The 24,133-nt window shown below is 50.6% G+C and overlaps 10 protein-coding genes across 10 annotated transcripts; 7 read left to right on the top strand and 3 right to left on the bottom strand.

Moving 5' to 3' along the window:
- Positions 1 to 75: 75 nt before the first annotated feature.
- On the bottom strand, positions 76 to 3,356 carry APUU_21199S (glutamine amidotransferase subunit DUG2; the record flags this gene model as incomplete). The annotated part of the gene is made up of 6 exons (XM_041699924.1): positions 76 to 1,832; positions 1,888 to 2,074; positions 2,129 to 2,674; positions 2,736 to 2,867; positions 2,926 to 3,051; positions 3,117 to 3,356. The coding sequence occupies 6 exons, from the start codon at positions 3,354 to 3,356 to the stop codon at positions 76 to 78; spliced, it is 2,988 nt and encodes a 995-aa protein (XP_041552961.1).
- Positions 3,357 to 5,516: 2,160 nt separating this feature from the next.
- On the top strand, positions 5,517 to 6,973 carry APUU_21198A (uncharacterized protein; the record flags this gene model as incomplete). The annotated part of the gene is made up of 2 exons (XM_041699923.1): positions 5,517 to 5,576; positions 5,642 to 6,973. The coding sequence occupies 2 exons, from the start codon at positions 5,517 to 5,519 to the stop codon at positions 6,971 to 6,973; spliced, it is 1,392 nt and encodes a 463-aa protein (XP_041552960.1).
- Positions 6,974 to 8,423: 1,450 nt separating this feature from the next.
- APUU_21197A (basic helix-loop-helix domain-containing protein) lies at positions 8,424 to 9,261 on the top strand (the record flags this gene model as incomplete). Its single annotated transcript, XM_041699922.1, has 2 exons — positions 8,424 to 8,532; positions 8,594 to 9,261. The coding sequence occupies 2 exons, from the start codon at positions 8,424 to 8,426 to the stop codon at positions 9,259 to 9,261; spliced, it is 777 nt and encodes a 258-aa protein (XP_041552959.1).
- A 1,719-nt stretch (positions 9,262 to 10,980) lies between these two features.
- Positions 10,981 to 12,608, top strand: APUU_21196A (putative salicylate hydroxylase; the record flags this gene model as incomplete). Its single annotated transcript, XM_041699921.1, has 7 exons — positions 10,981 to 11,027; positions 11,079 to 11,083; positions 11,138 to 11,214; positions 11,271 to 11,328; positions 11,380 to 12,118; positions 12,181 to 12,512; positions 12,565 to 12,608. The coding sequence occupies 7 exons, from the start codon at positions 10,981 to 10,983 to the stop codon at positions 12,606 to 12,608; spliced, it is 1,302 nt and encodes a 433-aa protein (XP_041552958.1).
- A 249-nt stretch (positions 12,609 to 12,857) lies between these two features.
- APUU_21195S (NADH:flavin oxidoreductase/NADH oxidase) lies at positions 12,858 to 14,195 on the bottom strand (the record flags this gene model as incomplete). Its single annotated transcript, XM_041699920.1, has 2 exons — positions 12,858 to 13,940; positions 14,016 to 14,195. 2 exons carry the CDS (start codon positions 14,193 to 14,195, stop codon positions 12,858 to 12,860), a joined length of 1,263 nt encoding a protein of 420 aa, XP_041552957.1.
- A 670-nt stretch (positions 14,196 to 14,865) lies between these two features.
- On the top strand, positions 14,866 to 16,592 carry ARG1 (argininosuccinate synthase; the record flags this gene model as incomplete). Its single annotated transcript, XM_041699919.1, has 9 exons — positions 14,866 to 14,923; positions 14,987 to 15,028; positions 15,088 to 15,108; positions 15,171 to 15,242; positions 15,306 to 15,430; positions 15,498 to 15,986; positions 16,042 to 16,121; positions 16,175 to 16,250; positions 16,305 to 16,592. 9 exons carry the CDS (start codon positions 14,866 to 14,868, stop codon positions 16,590 to 16,592), a joined length of 1,251 nt encoding a protein of 416 aa, XP_041552956.1.
- Positions 16,593 to 17,178: 586 nt separating this feature from the next.
- Positions 17,179 to 18,905, top strand: APUU_21193A (cytochrome P450; the record flags this gene model as incomplete). The annotated part of the gene is made up of 3 exons (XM_041699917.1): positions 17,179 to 17,355; positions 17,411 to 17,686; positions 17,742 to 18,905. 3 exons carry the CDS (start codon positions 17,179 to 17,181, stop codon positions 18,903 to 18,905), a joined length of 1,617 nt encoding a protein of 538 aa, XP_041552955.1.
- A 243-nt stretch (positions 18,906 to 19,148) lies between these two features.
- On the bottom strand, positions 19,149 to 20,183 carry APUU_21192S (uncharacterized protein; the record flags this gene model as incomplete). Its single annotated transcript, XM_041699916.1, has 4 exons — positions 19,149 to 19,162; positions 19,230 to 19,530; positions 19,611 to 20,032; positions 20,099 to 20,183. The coding sequence occupies 4 exons, from the start codon at positions 20,181 to 20,183 to the stop codon at positions 19,149 to 19,151; spliced, it is 822 nt and encodes a 273-aa protein (XP_041552954.1).
- Positions 20,184 to 20,556: 373 nt separating this feature from the next.
- APUU_21191A (SDR family NAD(P)-dependent oxidoreductase) lies at positions 20,557 to 21,437 on the top strand (the record flags this gene model as incomplete). The annotated part of the gene is made up of 2 exons (XM_041699915.1): positions 20,557 to 20,906; positions 20,975 to 21,437. The coding sequence occupies 2 exons, from the start codon at positions 20,557 to 20,559 to the stop codon at positions 21,435 to 21,437; spliced, it is 813 nt and encodes a 270-aa protein (XP_041552953.1).
- A 354-nt stretch (positions 21,438 to 21,791) lies between these two features.
- On the top strand, positions 21,792 to 24,112 carry APUU_21190A (Zn(II)2Cys6 transcription factor; the record flags this gene model as incomplete). Its single annotated transcript, XM_041699914.1, has 5 exons — positions 21,792 to 21,868; positions 21,945 to 22,827; positions 22,879 to 23,542; positions 23,691 to 23,879; positions 23,925 to 24,112. 5 exons carry the CDS (start codon positions 21,792 to 21,794, stop codon positions 24,110 to 24,112), a joined length of 2,001 nt encoding a protein of 666 aa, XP_041552952.1.
- Between the last annotated feature and the right edge of the window lie 21 nt (positions 24,113 to 24,133).

The following is a 24,133-nucleotide window of genomic DNA, read 5'->3' as shown; positions in this document are numbered from 1 at the left end:
AGAAGACAAAGGACGCAAGAGATAAGACTGCATTCTCACCAACCAACACACCGTTAATTCCAAGAAATTCCAACATCACGCCTTCTCCGGCAACCTCGCAAACACATAACTGAAAATTTCCCGACTTTTATACAAATTCTCAACGCGCAGCCGCTCATTATACAAATGCGCGTTGTCGCTCGCCTGTCCACAGGGCAGATTCGCCGCGGGGGCTGAGAATTCCTTCTCCAGGAACCGGATTGTTGGGATCGAGCCGCCCTCGCGGATGTAAATGGGTCGGACACCGACCTTTTCACGTCCATTGGACCCAGATCCGGCTCCAGGGATTATATCCGGAGTGGCTGTTCCTGTTTCTGTAGGTGACGGGGCGGAAGGTATTCTAATTTCTGGCGGTGGAGAGGAGGCTGCTGAATCGGATACTGTGGTGTGTTTTCCTGATTGTCCAGTTAAAGTGGATGAGGTTGGTACCGTTGTGCTCGGCGTCGTGCGGTTGCGAGTTGTTGTTTTGGATGTCGTCGTGGACATGATGATTCGGTCGATGTGGGAGGCTAGACTGTCTTCTGAGTCCTGGCGGCGGAGGACGCTAGTTAGGGTCTCTTTGCCAGTGTCTCTGGGACTGGTTGCGCTAGCCTCCTCAGCAGTACGTCGGGGAAGCGGGTAGTACTGATGTTTGAGGTTTTGCTGGTCCGGGGTCCAAGCTGTTGTGATGGCGTCGGATAGAGTCGAGAAGATCTCACTATCTGGATCTCCGAGCCAGGGATCTGATGTGCCCGTGATTTCAACGGTAAGTTCGTTTTGGGATTCCAAGCGGTCGAATTGTTCTTGTGCGTAGAAGGTCAATGCTGCTGCAATGTCGTCGGCGACTTGGTTTGGTACGATTCGGATTGAAAGACTGGCCTTTGCTTTGCGCGAGATTGTCGTGGTTGCGCTCTTGCTGTTTCCGGGGACCTCGACGGAGTGGATTGTGAGAGATGGTTCGCGCCACCGGTGCATGAGAGAGTCGATTAGAGCATCTGCATCTTTGATTTGTGGGTGGCGTTTGAGGAGAATATCCGCGATGGCGCCGTATCGCTCCCTTTCTACGTCGGTCAGTGGTAGGACGGGGTCTTGGAATCCGGGGAGATTGATTTTGCCCTTGGGTCCTAAGAGGGTCCCAAGGAGAATAGTCAGGTCTTTCAGCGGTTCATCTAGTAGCGAACTACCGTCGATACCACTGTGTAAGTCCGGATGGTCGCTAGTAACAACCAGGTTGGCGTGGACAACTCCACGCTGCCCGTAAGTGAGACAAGGGTTGTAGTCATCCAACCAATAACTGTTCGCTATCAAGATCCAATCCACAGATCCGATCTGTTGCTTGTGCTTGCGAACGGTCTCGTGGAAGCCCTGGGACCCAGACTCTTCCTCTCCCTCAATGAGAAACACAACGTTGCATCGAAGGGCCTTCTGCCGCGCGAGATCTGCTGCTGCGTATAAAGCGGCCAGGATAGGACCCTTGTTGTCTGAAACACCACGGCCGTACAAGAACCCGTCCATGGAAGTTAGCTGGTATGGATCGGTTTTCCATTTTTGGAAGTTGGCATCCGCGCCCACTACGTCGTAATGTCCATAGAAAAGGATAGTTTTATCGGCCTTCTCAGGTGATGTCGCACTGAAGCGGGCGAGGACAATAGGATTTGTATCCTCACCGGTGGTCAGAAGCTTAGTCTTGGCTCCTAGATAGATACAATGCCGGCGCAAGAAAGCTGCACCCTGGTTGCATTCACCAGCAAACTTTGGACTAGACGAGATTGTCTTAAAGGCTACCAGTTTTGATAGGCAGCTCACCATCTCATCTATCCGTACGTTAGCATGCAAGCGTGGGGGAACTAGGCTGGGGGGCACATATACCATTATCGATAGGTGGCTTCTCGCTCACGGCACGGGAAACGTCGGTCAGATCCCATATCCCAACGGTATTGTCATTACCTCCCGTAGCGTAAATGTTCCGCTCCTTGAATTTACCAGCGGCAGAAGCTAGCATAGTGCCCTCATGGGCTGCCCAGCTACCTGCCTCCTCAAACCGCGAGTTGAATTTCTATGGGCTAGTGGTTAGAGGCCAGTTCTCTAGTTATGTGCATGTTGATCGTACCTTTACAACTCCATTTGAATCACCACATATAGCCATGCCGTGGATAATATCTACCGCCCACAGATCGCCGGTATGCGCAGCAATTCGTTTCACAAGTTGATGTGAATCCAAATTCCAAATATTCAAGGCGCCACCAGACAGACCGCAGTAGAGAAATGACCCATCGACCGCCACAGAAAGAACGGGGTCTGTGTTTTGCAGTTTTGCCATTAGCGTAGGGGCGGTATCAGCCTTTCCTTGCTCCAGGCGCCAGAGCTTCACAACCCCGTCGCCGGCTCCAGTCAGGAGGACTTCATCGTTAGGCGAAGACTCGAGCAGTCCTCGAACGAGTGTCATCGTGTAAACGTATCCATGGTGTGCGAACAGATTGTGATGATCACGCTTAAAGGTAAGCAACTGGCCACCATCAGCGACAGATTGACCGTCGGCACGCGGAGCGCGGGTGCCATCCGGGCCTTTTGAATCAAAGAAACGATGTGTCCGCCGCGATATATGAGCTGCAGATTGCTGAGTAGATGCTGCACCCGTCTGAGTGAGGTTACACCACTGCACAAAGTTAGGTCAGGCGTTTCAGGCCATCTAGTATACTAATGTGAAAATCGCCTACCTGGATGCTAGTGTTTTGGGCACCGCAGTAGACGGTTTTTAAGCTGGGCGAGTACGCCACAGCGAAGAGATCACCAACATCATGATGGGAATGAATGGAGTAGAGCCGTTCAAATGTCCGCGTAGACCAAACCTACATGTGGTCAACCGTGACCGCAAAAGGTAGTAGCAAGCTCGGAGAGGGTCAATACATTGACGACAGAATCACCGCCACTGGAGAAGAGGAGATCTCCACCTTCCGAAAGATACAAATCCAGCACGCTTTCCTGGTGCGCACGAACAGAGAGGACCAGATCGTAATTCTCAAGAGACCACGCCTGCCAAGTATGAGCTTTCTTTGTTATACCGAGTCATGGGTTGTATCTGTGAGTCAGCCACGTACTACTATGTCTCCGCCTTGAAGGCCCGCAAACACGCAGTCCTCGTCTACCACCAATGCGAGAACAGACCGACTGGCTTGCACCCGGTGGCCGATGCCGCACTCGATTGTTGAAGAGGGGTCGTTGGACCCATCAGTTTTGGCAAGATGTGCTCTCACGGTCCGAGGATCTGACTCCCACACTTTGGTCTGCTCATCGATATCCGACGGACTATCGGACTCGTTGAGCCCTGTAATATCCATAGCAGTTTCAGCCTGGGCCCTTTTTAATATGCTTGGGCCTGATTATTATGCGGTTTCAAGGAAATTGGGAAAAGAAAGACAGGGAGAAGTTGGAAGCGTCACACCAAACGGGCTCACGTGACATGTGCTCTTGTTTTCTGCACGCACACACCAAGGGAGAATTGCGAACTTCAGGGGACAGAACTCAGCCGGAATATCGGTGTATACATAGACAAACAATGATCACCCTGTTGTCTGTGCCTGTATGTCGTGATCTCCCTTGACGGTGATGACATGAGAAAACTGACCGGGGAAAAAGAATGGGCGTTGAATGATGAACGAGGTGTGGCGGTGCAATAATACATGTTTGTTTCTTCTGCGGAGCTTCTTCACCTTCTTGTCACTCACCTGCGCGGCTGCGATGCTGGCAACCAAAGCATTTACTCCTGCGCTGCGTTAACGATGTCCGCTTTTCTCCTACTTCTACTATAAATTCTCACTCTTCCACCGTTTTAATAGAGACAGGCGCATACTGACCTAGGTTCCCATAAAAGACGGGTTAACAGTCCGTCCGTGGCGGGTTGGGCCATGGCTGCTGACTCTCGCTCCTTGGGCTCATCGAAAGGAATTCAGAAAGAGAGAGAGAGAGAGAGAGAGAGAGAGTAAAAAATGACACGGATACTCCGATTCTCACCGAGCAGTGGGAAACTTAGGAGGCCTCGAATGACGGTTGGGCTGATACGCGAGAACGTGGGATACTGCGCTCCCGTATCTCTCTGGTCATGGGATAGCGATAGCTCAGACCTAAATACCACTGGCTCGAATGAAAATGTCTATCTATAAGTAAGGTATCCGCAAGGAACTCACTGGCCAAGATAAAGAAAGCCAGACCGCAGTCTCCCTGTGATGATCGCATTGTGTAACTTGTCTGTTTGCTCCGCAGCTGTCCCTGCCAGGGGGGGATTCTCAGGAGTCAGTCCCGACGTCTTTCACGATCGGAGGCGCATCTTTTTCCCCCGAATGTAGATGTACGAAGCCCCTGCAGCATCGACCTCAACTGTTGGCAAGCTCTGACTCATGTTTTCATCGCTTCAAGTTATATATAGAGAACCTTCAGTGGCTGTATGGTATGGTAATCCCGTGACTTTCCGGGTGACCAGGCACCAGCCACAGTGGCAGTACACTATACAACCAATCACAGGGCGTGGTATCACCGCCATTTGGGCGCCTCAATCAAGATCAGACTCGTCCATCCTCCAGCATTCACCGAACAATTGAGCGCTACTACCTCAATATCAAAAGTCCATCAGGCACCGCCTCCTTGATGGCATTTAGAAGCGAAGGAGCTCATGAGTACCCGACCCCAAGTACCTAACGAGGGACCCAAGCACTCCCTAGGACCCGCCAGCCAATCCAGCGATGCTTGCTGCAACCCAGCGATCGCTTTGAAGCGAGCCACCTCACCTATTCGATCCCCACGGATCGGCTATGGAACTGACAGCCATTCGGATGCTCCGTTTACCAGTCTGAGCAACCATTGTTGCCTTGTTCCTAGCTTCATCGACACCCAACCGGTCGTCCCCTCCCCGGGCAGGATTCTCTGCTGTTCGTCGCTTCGTTCCCCTTTTAGGCGCCGGCCCTGCTCCCACTCCCAGCCCCCTTCATCACAGCACATTTTTCCCTCATATATCTCCTCCGTACTGCACCGGAAACGCCGTAGTGGCGCGGTTATCGCTGTGCATATGCGTTGTTAAAAATTGTTGTCGTCATATGTCTGTCTTGGTCATATAACACCTACAACCCCAGCTGAAGTGTGAAAAGTTTGTCACCAGGCACCAACTTTCTGCGAAACCCGTTCGCTATAATTCGCCTTCCACTGTATCTCCAGTCAGCCTTGCCAGAGGATCAATAATCCAAGGCCCAGAACGAATCGCGGGTACAAAAAAGGATCGCGGCCGAATCTCCACCTGACCCGGATTTAGTCTTAATATATCCTCAATCTGGATATTCTGGCCCGCCGATTCCCCTACACCGCTCGTCCTCCTAGCGAGGTCCTTAATCTCGCCGATCATTTATCAATGCTCTTCCTCATTTGATCACCATCTGGTCGGTTCAGTTCTCTGAGAACGGCCAGTTTCTGACTGTAGCCCGTTAAGTCCTCACGAGAAAGTCTAATCAAAAATGCCTCCGTTCGGGGAGACGGTTGCTGTCATTGACAAGTCTGGAAAGGTGGTCAGCACGGTACGTAACTTACTACCATTTTCTTTGAATAACTTGTTTCCCTTCTAATTCATATCGCCCAACAGAGCAAGCACCTCTTTGGTGTCTGGAATCAAGCCAAGAATGCCTATCGCGAGCGCAAGGCGCAAGTCCAATCTGAACGGAATGCGAAAGTTGCGGAGAGAATCGCCGAACGCCAAGCATTGAAGGCGTTGCAGAACTACACTATTGATGACTCCCCTTCAGTGGCTTCCTCGCGGAGGAGCCGCTCGCGACATCATTCAAGCCGGAAACACCACAACCACCATGACCGTCCCCGCGGCGGATCAATCTACGAGCAAGATTTGCATTCCTCTGCACCTCGCGCAGAATCTCACTATGGACCTCCGGGGGAAGTGGTCCGACGTCACACCCATCACGATATTACCCTGAGAGAACCTGGAGCCCGCCCCCCTACCGCGCGCTCTAAATCCGATGCTCACGTCGACATGGACCTAGCCTACGGCGAGTTCCACCCGTCTGCTATTGCCGGAAATTCTCCTCGGAACGATCAACAACTACAGAAAATTGACGATCCCGAACTAAATGGTCTTGTTAACCGGGCCCAGTGGTTGTTGGAGGAAGCCAACTGTGTACATCACAGCGCGACAAACACTATTAGCCATCTACAAAAGAACCCAGATGCTATGGCAGCTGTGGCACTCACACTTGCGGAAATCAGCAACCTCGCAGGAAAGATGGCACCATCGGCACTCGCAATGTTGAAAACCGCGGCACCGACAGTCTGGGCCCTGCTCGCCAGCCCGCAGTTCTTAATTGCCGCCGGTGTCGGTCTCACAGCCACGATCGTTATGTTTGGCGGTTATAAGATCGTTAAGCAGATGCAATCTTCCGACCAGAAGCGATTAGAAGCGGATGAACGTTCAAGACAAATGGACGAAATGATTGAATTCGATACCGACTGCCTCAGTTCCGTGGAGATGTGGCGACGAGGCGTGGCAGACGCAGAGGCCCATAGCGTCGCAACCTCCGTGGACGGCGAGTTCATTACACCCAAGGCCGCAGCGATGTCCGGAATCGACGTAACCACCGCGCGACTTACGCACGACCCCCGCTTCAAATTCGATGACAATGAGTCTAGAGCTTCTTCCCGTCGATCGCACCGTTCGCGGGCTCCACGATCTACTCGCGCTCCCACCAGAGTGGACACAAGGGCGGAATCTATTTTCTCAAAACGAAGCAAGGCACCCCCGTCTAAGGCCCCGTCCAGAGCGCCAACAAAGGCTCCATCAAAAGCACCCTCAAGGGCTCCATCAAGAGCCCCTTCCACAGCCGATTCGCGGTATTTGGATAAAGATAGACCTCCTAAGGATAAACCGAAGCGCTCCAGTCGCTTACGCTTAATGTTCCGTGCTTAACCGAACCAATATCACCATCTCCCAAACATTGTATATATATACTCACATACTCGGTTCTGATACGACACTTGCATATTTTTTTTTTATGTTTACACGACCTAAATTCTTCCAACAGACAGGCTGCAACTTTGCAGCCCGTGCAACCGCTACAACCACACGACCATTGAGAGACGACATTTTCCTTTATGTGTGACTTTCTTTCTCTACACCCACTATGTTACCATTTCTTATTCTAGATAGCATTTATGTGTCGCACCGCAGGCGTTACTGTTTTGGCGTTGGCAATGATACCGCACTCTTTTCGAGCATCATAGATTGATGGATGACTGTACATGATTACACCTGCATACAAGTACATAAATGCATATACACGACTTTGCATTATTATTTCCAGTGTCCTGTTTCTTGGTATTTGGTGCTTGATCTCTGGCCTCCTTTTGAATGATATTTAATAATGGGTGGGATTCATGTGGGAAACTATATAAAGACGAGGCAGGTGCGACCAAGCAGACGACTCACCCAAATAAACATCATGGGAGGAAGTCCATCGTAAATAAGATTCCAATCCGTGTTGGAGCTGCACCTGCCCATCTCCATACCACCCGGCCTACAATCGCGCCTTCCTGAAGGTAGAACACTACGGATTCCCCACTAGGAAGGCACAACGAACCGGGTCTATCGCTCCTACCTGGGGACCCAACCCATTCATCGTACCTTCCCAAATCTGAGAATATTCTCAACATGCGCAAGGAAAGTGCGATGGGCCATGGATTGGACAAGGGTTGCTCCTTCCTTATTTATACAAATGGAGATTCGACCCATCGCACCTTCCATATATGTAGTGAGTGGGATCCCATCGGATGCGGGGTGTTCTTGCCTAACAATGCAATATGACGTCTCCACCTTACCACGGCAGGTGGATGGATTTGAAGCCGCATAAGACTACTTTGACCCTGTCTCTGGGATATAATTGGTTTCAACAGGTGGATTTGTCGGAAAGACCCTGGGTCATGGACTGAGCGTGCCGGTATCAATCTATATCAGGAACCTCAGAGCACATGTAACAGGATTTCCTACTATTCCTATGCTTACTGGTATGCCAAGAGTAATCTGAGGGTTTCGACAGCGCCACCCGATTGCGCCCCATGCGCGGCAGACGTCTTTGCTTGGATTCCCGACTGATAGTAGTGATCACAGGGGCTCCTCGGATGTTCCCGAGTTGGTGCCACGGGTACGACCTCGACCATTGTATTCCTCCTTGTAAAAATAAACTATGAGCCCGAAACAAAACTTTCATGTTCGTCCCATGGTGTATTAATGGCATATGAAAAGCTCGCGGTCCAGGCAGATGCCTCTTGTCCTCCAAACGACAAAAGTTTCTTACCTTTCAAATGGCTAAGGCTGCAAATGCCTTGTAACCGCCGTTCGAGGATGATATATCGCAGACCAAATGGCTTCTTTTCCACAACCAGACCAGCAAACGTCAGATAATTCGTCAAGGCGGCTTACCGTGGCCCCGTTTGGGTGGCAATTCCTTAGTGAGCAAGATGCTAGTCGAGGTACTTCCATGTCTTCATGTCGAGGACTTGCGCGCACTAATCGGGGCAAGTCAATGCATAGAAAATATAGTCTCTCAATCCACATCCCCTGATCGAAATACTGTTGCAAGCAAGGATGCTTCGACGCCGGGAGGACGAAAATCGAGACGTCGGCGCGAGGTTGAATATACATCCGCAAATCAAGGAGAATATACAAGCTCACCCGAGCCAGTACCGAATCATCAAATCCTACCTAGTCAGAACGAGGTCCCTACACCGAGAGCAAGTTCTCCTGATAATGAGAGACCATCGCTGTTCTGGGGCTCCGATCCTTCTTTTGGTCCAACAGGATACAACCCCCATCCTGATACACCCACACACGAGTTCATGGAGCACGAACTCACCGAGACGTATTTCAACTTTGTCGACTTCAGCGTGGAGGAGTTTGACGCGGCAGACTCACACAATGATTCACCTGAGGCGGAAGTGGGCAAACAAAAGGTCGCGGCAAATTTGGACGTGGTCCCTTCCTCCAGGCGGAGGTTACAGCATATCGTGTCTGAGCGCAACCGTCGCACGCAGCAAAGTAAGCTGTATGATGAAATATGCGATCTTGTTCCAGGCGTGTCTATTAACCGATACACGAAGAGGGAGGTGCTGATACGGACGGCGGAGTGGCTGGCAAATATGGCGGAAGGGAACCGAAACTTAAGGGAGCAATTAGACACGCTGAAAGGTGCATCTCCGTGAGGCCGAAATATTGTGGTATGGTGCCGTGAGTGGCATCGCTCTTCCAACAGGCGTTTGTGGAAGCCATGCTATGGACTTCGGTACGTGATTGTCGAAAAACACCCGAGACTCGATACTCAGCAGAAGAATCGAATTTTAATCCCAAAAATGCACTCATAGCTCGTGGTTGTCGAAGAGCCCACTAGGTCGGCATTGGGGATATATTTTTAATTGCCGAGCTCTGCAATCGTACGTTAGACATGAAGCCTCATGCCGGGGAAAGCGTCGCAGTGGCTCCGTATGGGTCCCTTCAGCATGTGCTAGTCGGTTTATACTAGCATTAAACCGTAGATCCTGGCCGATTTGCCTGAGTGCCTCCATTCACGCAACCGCGGGGCTAGATATAGAATCACGAGCTTGTAGCTATGGCAGTGACATTCCCACGCTGACCGTCGTCCATGAGTTGTCCAAGTTTTGTCCAAGTATTGTTACAGGAGTGGCTTTCCTGGGAAATAATACTTATTATGTCTTTGAGTTGTCTGATATATAAATATGCGTCTCAATTTCGGTATCCCAGGAATGTATTAGAGTTACCGATACCCCGGCCCCCCAGGACTCAGGAGTATCTCGGGGAGGAGAAGGTCGAACGTGGGTGGATCGGGGGCATATGAGTGGAGACTTGGTTATGCTGAAAACTTGAGAGCTGACAAAAAACTCGGGAGTAACGGAGAAAAGGTACGTACTCGCATCCGTGAGATGAGCACTTATTTCATGTAGAGAATAGAGACAAGTACAAGACTGTCTGCTGTAAGGTCATGTTGAGAGTAGGTTAGGTTGTTTATGCAGAACTTAGCACTACCGGATCGACTACCCATCAGATACCGTAGTACTGTGGTGACACAACCCGGCGACCGTATCAAATTATTGGCCGTTATCTCAATATCGTCCCATCAAAGCAAGGATAGCTCACCCTGGGACGGGTCTAGGAAATGTATGATGGGGCCTGGGCATTGCGGCTGGGGACAAACCCATTAGTTATTGTGTTCGGCAAATGGAACCGCTCGAAGCAGCCGAAACAGTCTTCGACTCTTCCCAGTTCCCTCACACGGGACCTCTTGGGTCCGCCCTTGCGGGAATGGTGATTTGAGGCCAGCCGAATGTACCTCTCGGGAGGCGATTTCGGACTGGCTGGTTAGACCGTTCTTTAGGTCCCGGTAGAGACGCAAAATCAAAATCTGGCGGCAAGAGAGTTTTCATTACTCCCGGGGGTATACATACCTATCACCACGCCCGCTGGCGTTAACAGCCCTGCTGCTCATAAGTTGCGGCACCAATATATTTCCGTTTGATTTTAATGCGAGGGGGGTCAAACTCTTGAGCCGTCTGCGCTCGGAATTAGATGCCAATTTTTCGCTTCTGTATATGAAGTGGGGAATCCGCGTGGATTGTTAGTCTTCCTTTTTGCAGTAGATAATTACCGGACTGAAGTCCGGAATCGGGGTATAATTATCAAGGCCCTGCACCCCAAATTCTGGAATCCATTTTTGCCGTTTATCAGTCTCTTATAACTACCTTGTGTAACCCAGCAGCAAGCGACAATTCCTGCAGGGATCTGAAACCACCTGGTATTGACACATGCTATCAGCAATCGTACTTAGCATTCCATTCTCGACATCTACTATCGTGCGGGGGATTCAATTCGAGGGCACGTAGCAGTTTGTTACAGATTAATCGATCGTCATGCGGATAACGCAGGCCAAAACGCCCTTAGAGGTTGTCATTGTTGGGTAAGTTTGCAGGTTCGCCAGGCACTTCGTTGGCTAACTCCAAGGCTGTAGAGCCGGTATGCACTGTATAATGCGCAATTTGCGAATCGAATCATGATTAACCAGTCTAGGAATCGGTGGTGTGGCTGCGGCCCTGACTCTGGGCTTGCGAGGACATCATGTAATAATTCTTGAATCGGCTCCCAAGGTACGCATATCCCTTTGATTTAGAGCATGATCAAAGACACTGATAGATGCGTACAGCTCATGGAGGTCGGTGCAGGTATTCAAGTTTCTCCGAATATGTTAAAGCTTTTTGACCGTGAGTAATGGTTGATGGTAGCGTAGCAAACATGGTTCTAACAAATCTCAGGATGGAATGTATCGCCACTAATACATGCCAACGATGTGGCACTGGAGAATATCCATGTACGGCGATGGCAAGATGGAAGTCTTCTCGGTACCATGCCGGTGAATAAGGCCTACGGCCAGCAGGTGGTCATTCATCGCGCGGATCTTCATAATGCGCTGATTGAGAAGGCTCTGGAATTAACGAACGTGGAATTACGCGAAAACTCGCACGTAACAAACGTCGACTTTGATTCCACATCAGTGACACTGGCCAACGGAAATGTTGTTGAGGCTGATATTATCATTGCAGCCGATGGGATCAAGTCTACAATTCGTGATCAGCTACTGAGGGGAGACGCCTCTAAACCGATTGCAACAGGAGATGCAGCATACCGGATCATGCTCCCAGAGAGTGTGATGGAGAGTGACCCTGACTTGAAGAAGCTGATAGAAACGCCAGATGCTACACGGTGGATCGGCCCTGAACGCCACTTGGTTGCTTATCCTGTTCGGGGCCATGATCTATTCAACGTTGTCCTTCTCCATCCTGATCGCCACGGAGTTGAAGAGTCCTGGACCACAAGGGGCTCAAAACAGAGGATGGTCGACGACTATGAAGGTTGGGATCCAGTGGTCAAGAAACTGATTGATCTAGTTCCCGATGATGAGGTACTGGAGTGGAAGCTGTGCCTACATCCGCCATTGAATACATGGATCCAGGGATCCGTGGCACTGATTGGCGATGCATGCCATCCGATGCTGTAAGTATTGCTCCCTCAGCACATAATACTAGGAGATGCTCACCGATTCTCCAATTTCACAGCCCGTACGTTGCTCAAGGTGCCGCTCAGGCAGTGGAGGACGCAGCTGCACTGGGCGTACTATTATCCGAAATCACATCAAAGAGCGAGGTCCCTCTCGCACTTAAAGCGTACGAAAAGTCTCGCAAGGAGCGCGCGGAAACAGTCCAGCAGTCTGGGTCATCGAACCGGATCACCCTGCATCTCCCAGATGGCCCAGAGCAAAAGGCACGGGATGAACAATTCCGAGATTCGCTAAACGGTGGTGAAAATCCAGATAAGTGGTCAGATAGACAAACACAAGAGTTTCTGTGGGGATGGGATGCGGAGAAGGCAGCATTGGCGACGTGGGAAAGTGAGTTTTGTGTTCTTCGAGGGTGAAGGGGCAAGCACTGATTCCTCGCTAGAGCTCCACGGACGCGCCTTTTCAGCAACCCAGCATCGTCTGTGATTTGGGCATTTCTGTCGATTAGGTACTACATTATGTCTGTTTTGAGCACTTTGCATGACGTCTGCATATCGTGAGCTATTTGTACATTAGAAGATAGATTTGTAAGTTCATTTACGGTTGGTACCCATTCTATAGAAACGAGACAGTAGACGATAAATATGTTCAATGACTCCGCCGTCTACAGACTGTCTATCCAAGAGCTCGACGGCATTTGGGATTTCCAGTTGTCTATGTCTTCCGGAAGCGCCCTTAAATCTTACCAGACCTCTTCCTCAGATATGGACCGCCGCCGCGCGAAGAGAAACCCCATCTAATCTGATTCGCCATAGAAATTTCCACCCCCAGCTCCTCAGCAAAGGTCCACACTAATCCTGGGTTTTTCTGGAATCCTCGGCCAACTAGGGCAAAATCTAAGCCATCTTGCTCGAGTAGTGTGTTTGCCAGATGGCCGCTGTCGATCATTCCAACCGTCCCAACAATCAACTTGTCGCCCACTGCTTTCTTCACAGCAACAGCGAAGGGTGCCTGGAAGCCAGGTTTGGAATGAACTTTCTGGGATGAATGAGTACCACCACTGCTAACATCAAGGACATCGACATTGCCGCTCTCAGCTAGAGCTTGTGCGAATTTGACTGTGTCCTCTAACCGCCAGCTTGGTTGATCAGGCTCTTCCTCTAACCAATCGGTAGCCGACACCCGCAAAAAGACGGGCAGATGGTCTGGAACAGCCTCCCTAGTCAGTTTCGCAATTTCGAGGCTGAGGCGAATGCGGTTCTCGAAGCTCCCGCCGTATTCGTCTGTTCTGGTATTGACGGCTGGCGAAAGAAAAGACATAAGGAGATAACCGTGCGCATTGTGGATCTCAACGAAGTCCGCACCAGCGCGAACCGCACGTTTGACGGCAGCCACCCACGAGACCTTGAGATCCTCAATATCATCCTTGGCCATTTGCTTCGGGGTAGGGAATCGCGATGCAAATGGGACGTTAGATGGGCCTTTAACGCGGTCTGGCCAGCCTCCAACTTTCTCAGTTGCAGTGTCGCCGAAAGATAACCATGGAGGTACAGTACTAGCCTTTCGGCCGGCGTGCGCAATCTGGACTCCGATAATCTGGTTTTGGCTGTGCGCAAATTCAATGACACCCTTCATCGGCTCGATCTGCGAATCTTTCCAAAGACCGAGGTCTTGCGGTGTGATGCGGCCTTCTGGCTCGACTGCGGTCGCCTCTACCATGAGAAACCCGGGTCCGCGCTGAGCAATTCCTCCCAAATGGGCCATGTGCCATGCGGTCATATGGCCATCGTCTGCGGAGTATTGACATAACGGCGACAGCTATGAAGTGCGATTGAATTATCAGACTGAGCAAGCCAAAATGGGAGTTAAGGACAAGGTAAAAGTGCGACAAACTCCAATACGGTTGTGTAAGGTCAGACCCCTCACTTTGAGAGGTCGAAACAGCTTTGGAATCTGTGCTTCATCTGACTGCGGGTCGGCAGCAGTTCCCGCCGGGGGTTCTTGGGCTGGGGTGAAGTAAGAGATGCCAGAGGCAGGTTTGACATCAATATCGGGTACTTGCTTCGAAGCCATGGTTCAAATTTGAGCTTGGGCGGGAATTGTAGGTCAATTGCACTGGGATTCCCAGAAGAGGGGTTTCGGGGTTAAATGCGACGAGCGGCTTAGAAATCATGGTGGTGATGTCAAGCCTCGGTAGAGTGGATGCACAACAAGACTGCAGCGCTCAGTAAGTCAGTATGTCTCCGGCGCATTGTATAGTTTCGGGGCCTTTGTTTTTCCCTTATCTCACACAGCAAGGACAGACCGTTCGACATAGGAGCTGCCATCAGAAGATAATTGCAGGTGGGCTGCAGACCGCTTCTTTCTGCGAAGGCATTGTGCCTATTTTCGTTCCGCACCCACCGATTTTGCATGGTGCAACCGAAGACATAAAGGCATATTCCGGGATATTCTCTCCAGATATATAAATCAACGACAGGCCAGCCGGAGCAAATGTCTGTCCAGGAACAAGTGCATGGTGACTGGAGAGGCTTTGGAGGGGGGATCGACGCTTATCTGCGCCAAGGAGCTAACGTGACGATTGATAGCGAGTTCGGAGAAGCGCCTCCACTCCGTGGTCCGCATCCCGCCAAAACTTTTTTCTTGGGGTGACTCAAACGCTCCGACCTTTATATTTTCCCCCTCCTTCCATTCACCATTCCGATCCTCAATTCTCCCCGTTAACTGTACCACACCATAAAAAATGGGCAAAGGAAAGATCTGTGTCGCCTTCAGCGGTGGTCTCGACACCAGCATTATCTGTTAGCCTTCTCCGTTTTCCCCCAATGCTTCCCCACGTGCTCCGGCTGATCCAAAATGCACAGTGAAATGGCTCATCGATGAGGGCTACGAGGTCGTTGCTTTCAGTGAGTATCTCTTCCAATTGATTTTTTAATTCTCTATTTTGATACTAACGGGTTTCCAGCTGCCAATGTCGGCCAAGAAGGTAACGAGATCTCCCTGAATTAACCTCCACCGCTACTTGTGCTCTAACACCCCGCCCTCTAGAGGACTTCGACGCTATCAAGGAGAAGGCTCTGAAGCTTGGTGCCGTCAAGGCTGAAATTGTCGACCTCCGCCGTATGTATCTTCCGATCAATTACTGAACAAATGAAGGATTGGGGCTGACGCCATGGTATACAGGGGAGTTTGTTGAGGAGCTGTGCTTCCCCGCCATTGCTTGCAACGCCATCTACGAGAATGTCTACCTCTTGGGTACCTCTCTGGCTCGCCCAGTTATCGCCCGTGCCCAGATCGATGTCGCTAAGGTCCGTCTCATCCTTGTTCCCAATCCTGTATTGGAGCACAAGCTTACTTTACCCGCGTGTTGAATAGAGGGAAGGATGCTTTGCTGTCTCCCACGGCTGCACCGGTAAGGGTAACGATCAGGTTCGTTTTGAACTCGCCTTCTATGCCCTTCAGCCCGACATCAAGGTCATTGCTCCTTGGCGTGACCCCGTCTTCTACGAGCGCTTCGCCGGTCGTAACGATCTCCTTGCCTACGCCGCTGAAAAGGATATCCCTGTGACTTCCACCAAGTCTAAGCCCTGGAGTATGGATGAGAACCTGGCCCACTGCTCTTATGAGGCTGGTATCCTTGAGGACCCCGACATCACTCCTCCTACCGACATGTGGAAGCTCACCGTGGACCCGCTCTCCGCGCCTGATAAGCCCGAGGACTTCACCGTCCACTTCGAGAAGGGTCTTCCCGTCAAGCTTGAGTACACCGAGAACGGCGAGCAGAAGACGGCCACCGACGCTGTTGACCTTTTCTTGACCGCCAACACAATTGCCCGCCGCAACGGTATTGGCCGTATCGATATTGTGAGCCCCCCCTTGACTATGTATGTAGGCCTACCATGATGCTAACGCTGAATAGGTCGAGAACCGTTTCATCGGTATCAAGTCCCGCGGTTGCTACGAGACCCCTGGTCTTACCTGCCTCCGCTCCGCACACGTGTATGAACACCCTCCCCTTCAACTCGATTATTATGTTAACTGACCTTTCATAGTGACCTTGAGGGACTTGTGCTCGACCGTGAGGTCCGTGCTCTGCGTGACCAGTTCATCACTGTCAACTACTCCAAGGTTTGTACAACTTTCACCTTTTAATCCTACCGCATTACTTACATTCTGTGATAGCTCCTCTACAACGGTCTCTACTTCTCCCCCGAGCGTGAGTTCCTTGAGCAGTCCATCCCGGCCTCCCAGACGTCCGTCAACGGCAAGGTTCGCTGCCGCGCCTACAAGGGTAACATGATCATCCTTGGCCGTTCCTCCGAGACCGAGAAGCTGTACGACATGTCCGAGTCTAGCATGGACGAGATCGGTGACTTCTCTCCCGCCGAGACCACCGGCTTCATTGGCGTGTCCGCCATCCGTCTGAAGAAGTACGGCCAGATGAAGCAGGCCGCTGGCGAGAAGATGTAAGATGTGATATCGCTGGTACGAATTACGATTGTGAACTGAAAAAGCGCCTTCGGGGAAGGCTTGTGCGATTTATGGGTTTTGTATGGCAAGTGTTTTAGAATATCTATGTGTAATGAAATAGAAAAGTGATATGGACGTGCATCACCTCTGTCCTCGACGCTTTCGAACAACAGCTCCCACTGGTGCCCCACCGACCTCCCCAAGCCACCAAACTTACTGGCGATCGAACTCCGCACAAGTAGGAAAACCTTCACAAGCGATCTGATCTCTCGGGCGGTCGGATAGAAATCCTCCCGACGGCCCTGGAACGCAGAAAGTGCAGTCCAATCAGCACGGATCATTTCAAACCTTCTGCCTGGGCGAAATTCTGTCCTGGGTGCCGGGCATGCCCACTTCCAACACCCTTGGAATCTGACAGTTGGGCTTGGCTGCGTCATCTTTCCTTGGGCCTATTTATACATGGCCTCATCAACAGTGTTTACTTTGTCTTACCACGTGGTCTTTACCAACACCTTTACTTTGCTCTTTGATTGATCATATTATCTATTGATCAACGTTTAGCCCGCGCCTGTTCTCCCAATTCAACATGGCCCAAATACCGTGGGGAGTGCTCTATATGGGCATTGCGGGATACGCCTTTCTAACATCCAGCTTCCCAGCTTTCTTCATTCTTTCTGGCGCTCTTACTGCCTTCGGGTTGTTCTATAACTCATTCCTGTATCCGGAATATTTAACGCCAATTAGACACATTCCCACGCCCACCGTGAGTGCCATCCATTGCCTTGCAGGTCTTCCAACAATTAATAACCCCCCAACAGAGCCGGTCATGGCTTAAGGGCAATACCGGCTCATACGTTCTACAAACGCCCTTCGAGGACTTGCTCAAATGGTCTCAATCCGTTCCCCATAACGGTCTTCTGAGATACTACGTAGCAGGAAATATGGAACGAGTGCTTGTGGCGTCACCGAAGGCTCTGAGTGAGCTTCTCGTACAGAATGCATACGAGTTCCCAAAACCAGAATTTGTGCGTCGCTCGTTGGCACGTGTCACTGGTAATCATGGTATACTACTTGTGGAGGGTCTTGAACATAAGGTCAGTGTTTCCAACCTACCACCCCCGCTGGGCCTTTAACTGAATCTCCAATCAGAGGCATCGAAAGAACCTCATGCCTGCATTCTCCTACCGCCATATAAAGGATTTATATCCCCACTTTTGGCTCAAAAGCGTAGAGATGGTGAAGCGCATTGAAATGGACTTACAGGCTCCCACGCGCAACAGCGATAATGTTGTCGAAATAAGACTCTGGGCGAGTCGAGCCACCTTGGATATTATAGGACTTGCAGGCATGAGCCGAGATTTTGGCTCTCTGGCCGATCCGAACAATGAGCTTGCTGGGCAATACCACCGAATCCTTAAAGAGCCTCCGCTCTGGCTAAAACTTCTGTTCGTCGTTGGCTTTGCTCTGGGAAACCCGACCGCCCTCCACAAGCTGCCAATAGAACGCAATAGGGAGATATTAGAAGGCAGCGGGTATATTCGAAAGGTAGCACAGGAACTCATTAGCCAAAAGAGAGAGATAGTCAAACACAACCCGGAGGAGGCAGAGAGCGGGAAAGATATCCTTTCAGTGGCTTTGAATAGCGGAACGTTCACTGATGAAGAGCTCATCGACCAAATGATGACATTCCTCGCTGCTGGTCATGAAACAACGTCGACAGCGTTGCAATGGGCAACTTACGCGCTCTGCAAGCACCCAGATGTCCAAACTCGGCTGCGCGAAGAAATCCGCTCCAACCTTCCTCCCATCTCGGTGGATGGGCCACCAGAGCCTGTCACGGCAACTATGCTGGATTCACTCCCATACCTCCACGCATTCTGCAACGAAGTCCTCCGCTTCCACCCCTCTGTACCTCTTACTTTCCGAACTACTATCCATGATACTACGCTTGTCGGGACCCCAGTTCCAAAGGGTACCAACTTGTCTATTTCTCCTGAGGTCGTTAACCATCACCCAGACCTGTGGGGACCCAACGCCGACAAGTTTGATCCAGAGCGGTGGATGGGTCCAGGGCGGGCAAACAATGGCGGGGCGACCAGCAACTATGCACTCATGACTTTCCTCCACGGGGCCCGAAGCTGCATTGGCCAGGGCTTCGCGAAGGCTGAATTAGCTTGTCTGGTCTCTGCGATGGTGGGCCGTTTCCACATGGAGCTGAAAGACCCAGATGCCGAGCTTGTGATCAAACGAAGCGCAACAGTCTCACCCGCGGACGGTGTTCTTGCAAAGCTAACGCCCATTCCCGGGTGGTAATTCCTCAATGTCCATACCGGCTGCGGATAGTTCGATAGGTGTATATAGGTGTATATAGGGTTATTTTCTTCGCTTTTTGTCAGTGAACTGTTATACCGCAGGGTTAACCAAATCGACATTGTATCTGTAGCAGTCATTATTTTGGTCTACCAATCTGAAACTACACCTAATCAACCTAATAGCCATACATAGCCGCGATCCTATCTAGCTTATATAAAAACGGAGTACTATATGGTCAACCCTTTAGAACCGCTGATCTAGCAAACTATCAAACAGTTAGCATCCCTCAAAAACCAAATCTTTCTTGGACAGCGAAGAACTTACTTCCAATAACCCCATTAACCGGGATATCGATACTCGTAGTATAGCTCGCCGCATCACTAAGCAAGTATACATACGCACCACCCAGCTCCTGTACCTGCGCCAGTCTCGGGATCCCTCCGTAGTACTTCAACTGCTGCTCCCAGTCCGGTTGCTGCGGCACCCAATATGTCATAGCTGTCTGTACAAGCCCAGGCGAGACACTGTTCACTCGGATCCCGTACTGCGCCCATTCCATGGCAAGCGTGTGTGTCATATTCCGGACACCGGCTTTGGAAGCACCATAGGGCGCCGATGGAACTCTCTGTATACAAGTCAGTCCTCGTCAATTGATCTATACTAGATTCCCCGTGAATATAGGTAGGGTAGAGTAGTATTACATACCTTATTAGGCCTATAACTGGCCATACTCGCGGTGAAAACAATACTCCCCTTAACGCCCAACCGAATAAAGGCCTTCGCCGCCGCGCGAGCCGTAAAGAACGACCCGAAGAGATTCACGTTGAACAACGTCTCAATCTCCTCCTTGGTGAAATCTAGCGCTGCCTTGTGGTGCGTGCGCCCCGCGTTTACTACCATCCCGTGTAACCCGCCAGCTTCGGAAATGATGTTGTCGATGGCCGCGATGATGGTTTCTTCCCGCGTCACGTCGGCGGCTATGGCGTGGAGTTTTCCTGGGAAACGCGTGGAGAGGGAAGCGAAGTCATCGCCGGGGTCACCGATGTCGATTGAGTAGACGTGTGATGCGCCATTTGTGAGGCAGGATTCGGCGATTCCTAGGCCTATGCCGCGGTTTGCGCCGGTGACTGAGGTTGTTAGATGGATTGCTGTGTACACATATTGGAAGGTCGGGGGAAGAGAATATAGCTTACTGGCAATAACCTTGGAGGCGAGTGTGAGCTGAGTTTGAGGACCGTCGGCTGAGACGTTCTCAGTGTGTTCTGTGGTTGCGGACATTGTGGGTGAGGGTGAGGGTGATGGCACTTGGTTGATTGTTTGGAGGGGTTGAGGGGTTATAACAGTGAGAGCCTAGGTACTTATAAGTAGTAGCTATTAATTTGACCACGATAATTCAAGTTGCTGTGGACTGCCTACACATCATAACGAGTAAGAATGTGCCATCTCATCTATACGCTGCCCTCGAAACGAGCACTCGGATGATCAATTGGAGAGAGTGGGGGCTGTGATCCCTCGAGCCGGGGGTTACCCGGCCTCTCCAACCAGACCATTTCAAGAGGACAAATAGGATGGGATGACGCTCCCGCTTCAGAATCCAAGTTTCCAAGACTTCAGCTGTTTACCCCTCCTCTTCTTTTGAGTCCTAACCGTCATGGCCCTTCCAGCTTGGAATATCCTTCGTGGTAAAACCGCCGCTATCACGGGTGGTACAACGGGAATCGGCCGCGCAATCGCCCTCGAATACATCAGGCAGGGATGCAATGTTGCGATAAACCATTTGGGTCTGCCTAAAGATGAACATCTTCGTCACAGCCTTTTGGAAGAGGTGGAATCAATACATAAGAAGGGAACACACTCTGCTGGGCAAGTCCTAGAGATTGCAGGCGACGTGACAAACCCCGAGACTTCGGCGACATTAATAAACGAGGCTGTCAAGCGCTGGGGAAAGCTGGATGCTTTTGTTGCCAATGCAGGCGTTTTCAGACAGGCTGAACTTCTCGAGTATGAAGCATTCTCATATCCGTTGGGACAATAAACAAACGCGACAGCATTCTAACCTTCAATCCCAGAATCGAGCCCTCCCTTCTAAACCAGAGCATAGACGTCAATGTCAAAGGCACTTTCTACTCGTGCCAGGCTGCAGCACGCCAAATGGTCAATCAGGGCCAGGGAGGTTCTATAATCAGCATCTCGTCCGTGAGCGCCCTTGTCGGTGGTGGGCTCCAGACGCACTATACTCCAACAAAGGCAGCAGTGCTATCGCTCATGCAATCAATGGCCATATCTTTAGGAAAACACAAGATCCGTTGTAATGCGCTGCTCCCAGGGACCATCAATACGCAGTTAGCGGATCATGATATGAAAAACCCAGCGAAGAAGGCCTATCTGGAGGCGCGGATTCCTCTAGGGAGGGTCGGTGATGCAGAGGATATGGCCGGGCCAGCGGTGTTTCTGGCGTCTGAAGAGATGAGTCGCTATGTTAATGGGTCGGGATTATTGGCAGATGGGGGGATGTTTAGTAACTTGCAGTAAATAACTACCTGGTAGTATGAATATTGAAGCTTGTATACTCATGACTGTGTGATTGCAGCTAAGGTTTTCCGTAAGTTATTTTGGACACAGTCCCGTAATTCCAATCATGATTAAATCATTCAAATAATTGCTAGAACGATAAATTAGTGTAAATCCGGGCTAGTAACCAACCGATGTGACGCATGGAAGGCTTCCCCAGTCCCCAGTCCCAATTGCCAAGCAGCATCCACAGCTCTCTCCAGCTCTCCTCCCACTCTTCTCCACGCTATCTCTTAATTTCATCTTCTTTCTCCTCTTTGTCATTCCCGACATCGCCAATTAATCACCAATCGACACGGCGGCTCATTTTTCATAATGGCGAGCGACACGCCAGTGCGATTATCTCGAGGCCGAAAATCCCGAGGTCGCGGTCTCCGCACCAACACTGGCTGGTATGCAATCCCTGACTACCGCATTATTCCATCTATCCCAAATCATAATATGTTCATAGCTGAGATCCAATTACAGTGCAACGTGCCGCAAACGACATCTGAAATGTGATGAAGGTAGGCCCGTCTGTGGCCCATGCCGTAAGGTCAGCCGACAGTGCGGCTACTCTTCCCCCAGCCGACGCGATTCAGTCGAACAGGTCGAACATGTCGAACAACCCGTCGATGATGAAGCAATCGAGGAGGTTTCCACAGACACAAACAACCATTCTGCAGCCTACTTTGCGTCTATTCCCGAAGCCGGCACTGATAATTCGCCAATCACATCATCACCCGATGAGCAGCAGAATTCCAGTGTTCTCTCATGGACGACGAGCCATAACCAACCCTCGCTTCATCCGCTCGATCAGTTGGCAGCTATCGTGGCAATTGATCACACAACGTCACCGTTTGGTAATGGTCTCGCAGCAGCACAATATTCCGCAGACATCCCACACTCAGTGACGAGCTCCATTGAGTCCCCAGGACCAACTGTAAACGCGGCAACTGTGCGGTGGTTTGACCTGCTTGCTAATGATGCCGTTCGGGAAAGTCCGCAAATATATAGCGCCATCGGAGGCTATGGGCAAGACATACTTGAAGAAACGGATGCATCCCATATCACACCTTTACAGCGTGCCACTCGGATAGTCGATCGAACCCACGTCGAAGAAGAACAGTTACGGCCAGACTTAAACGCAGGACAGTCTACGCCAAATCCAGGACAGTCGAAACTCAATTCTCATGCCGTTAACTCACCTGCGAGTTCACACTCGGAGGAGAGGTTATGGCAAGCACCAGAGCCGATCCAACTTCTCCCACAGGAGTACTCCCTGTTTGAGAACTTTGTACAGCAGGTCAGCCCATGGATCGATCTTTTCGACCCAACTAACAAATTCTCTACGTTTGTGCCTCATCTTGCGGTATGGCCCCCGTCGAATCCGTTTTGATTAACAGATTATAACATTATCAAGATGCGCAATGCTGGGTTGCTGAATGCAATCCTAGCCCTTTCCTCTCGTCACCTCTCAATTAACCCAGAACGATCCTCGCAAGACCATCCCCACCGGGAAATCTCGCTCCAGTACTATTACCAAACGCTTCACTATGTTCAGAAAGCTATGCAATATTCGAGCTACAAAACCAGTCTAGAGCTTCTTGCTACAACATTAATCATATCGGCCTACGAAATGCTAGACGATTCAAGTCAAGACTGGCAGCGACATTTAGAAGGTGTTTTCCTGATTCAGCGTTCACAAGTGATACACGGTGATTCCGGCGGACTGAAGGCTGCTGTATGGTGGGCATGGCTCTGCCAGGACGTGTGGGCAGCATTTCGAGAAAGACGGAAAACGCTGACCTTTTGGGTTCCCAAAAAGACGTATGCAGACCTTACACCGTCTGAGATTGCTGCTCGCTCGATGCTTGTTCTCGCAAAAGTAATCAATTACTGTTCTCGGGAAGAGTGTACTCTCGCAGAGATCAATCTACAAGCTAGGGTGGATAAGGCAAAGCACCTGCGTTCTATGCTTGATGAGTGGTGGGGCCATTTAACTGTCGAGTTTTCTCCTCTCCCAGCAATGATCCCCGGCTCATCTGCAGTTTTTCGACCCATATGGATTCGGACTCCGGCGTTTGGTAAGTTTAAGATCCTGGGTATACGGTCTCTGACGTGTACATTGTTCGCTATGCAGCCCGATAGTGTGGATCATCATTGGACTCCTTGCTGGACTAGCATGGGATGAACAATTACTCCAAGCTTCTTTATTCTTACTGACTTTCAAAGCTGTCGCCGTCCAACTACATTGTGTGGCCCATATTCTTCTCCTCTCGTACGAACCGTGCATTTGTGGATTGGATGGCTATCTCGAGCGGCAGACGAGAATTCGGCAATGCATAGAAATTATCTGTGGCATTGCCATGACTTTAAAGGACGATGCATCTAGTATGATATCATCGCAATGTCTATTTATCGGTAATTTTATACCCCGCCAAAAGTTTCTTGTACTCACATCACTAGCGGGAATGTTTACCCAGTGCAACCGCTCCCGCGAATGCTTGCTAGACCTCCTCGAGTTATGTCGGCAACGAACCGGCTGGCCAGTTCACTCCTTTGGAGATGAACTGAAACAATTATGGATGGCATGCGAGAGTCCAAAGCCTAACGAAACTACGACATACACAAGCATACTCTTGAACCGGCATTAGTTCATTGTTTTTGCTATCTAC

Source organism: Aspergillus puulaauensis, chromosome 2 (genome assembly GCF_016861865.1).
Source record: "Aspergillus puulaauensis MK2 DNA, chromosome 2, nearly complete sequence".
Classification (NCBI taxonomy): Eukaryota; Fungi; Ascomycota; class Eurotiomycetes; order Eurotiales; family Aspergillaceae; genus Aspergillus; species Aspergillus puulaauensis.
This window is presented reverse-complemented; position numbering and strand designations above follow the sequence as displayed.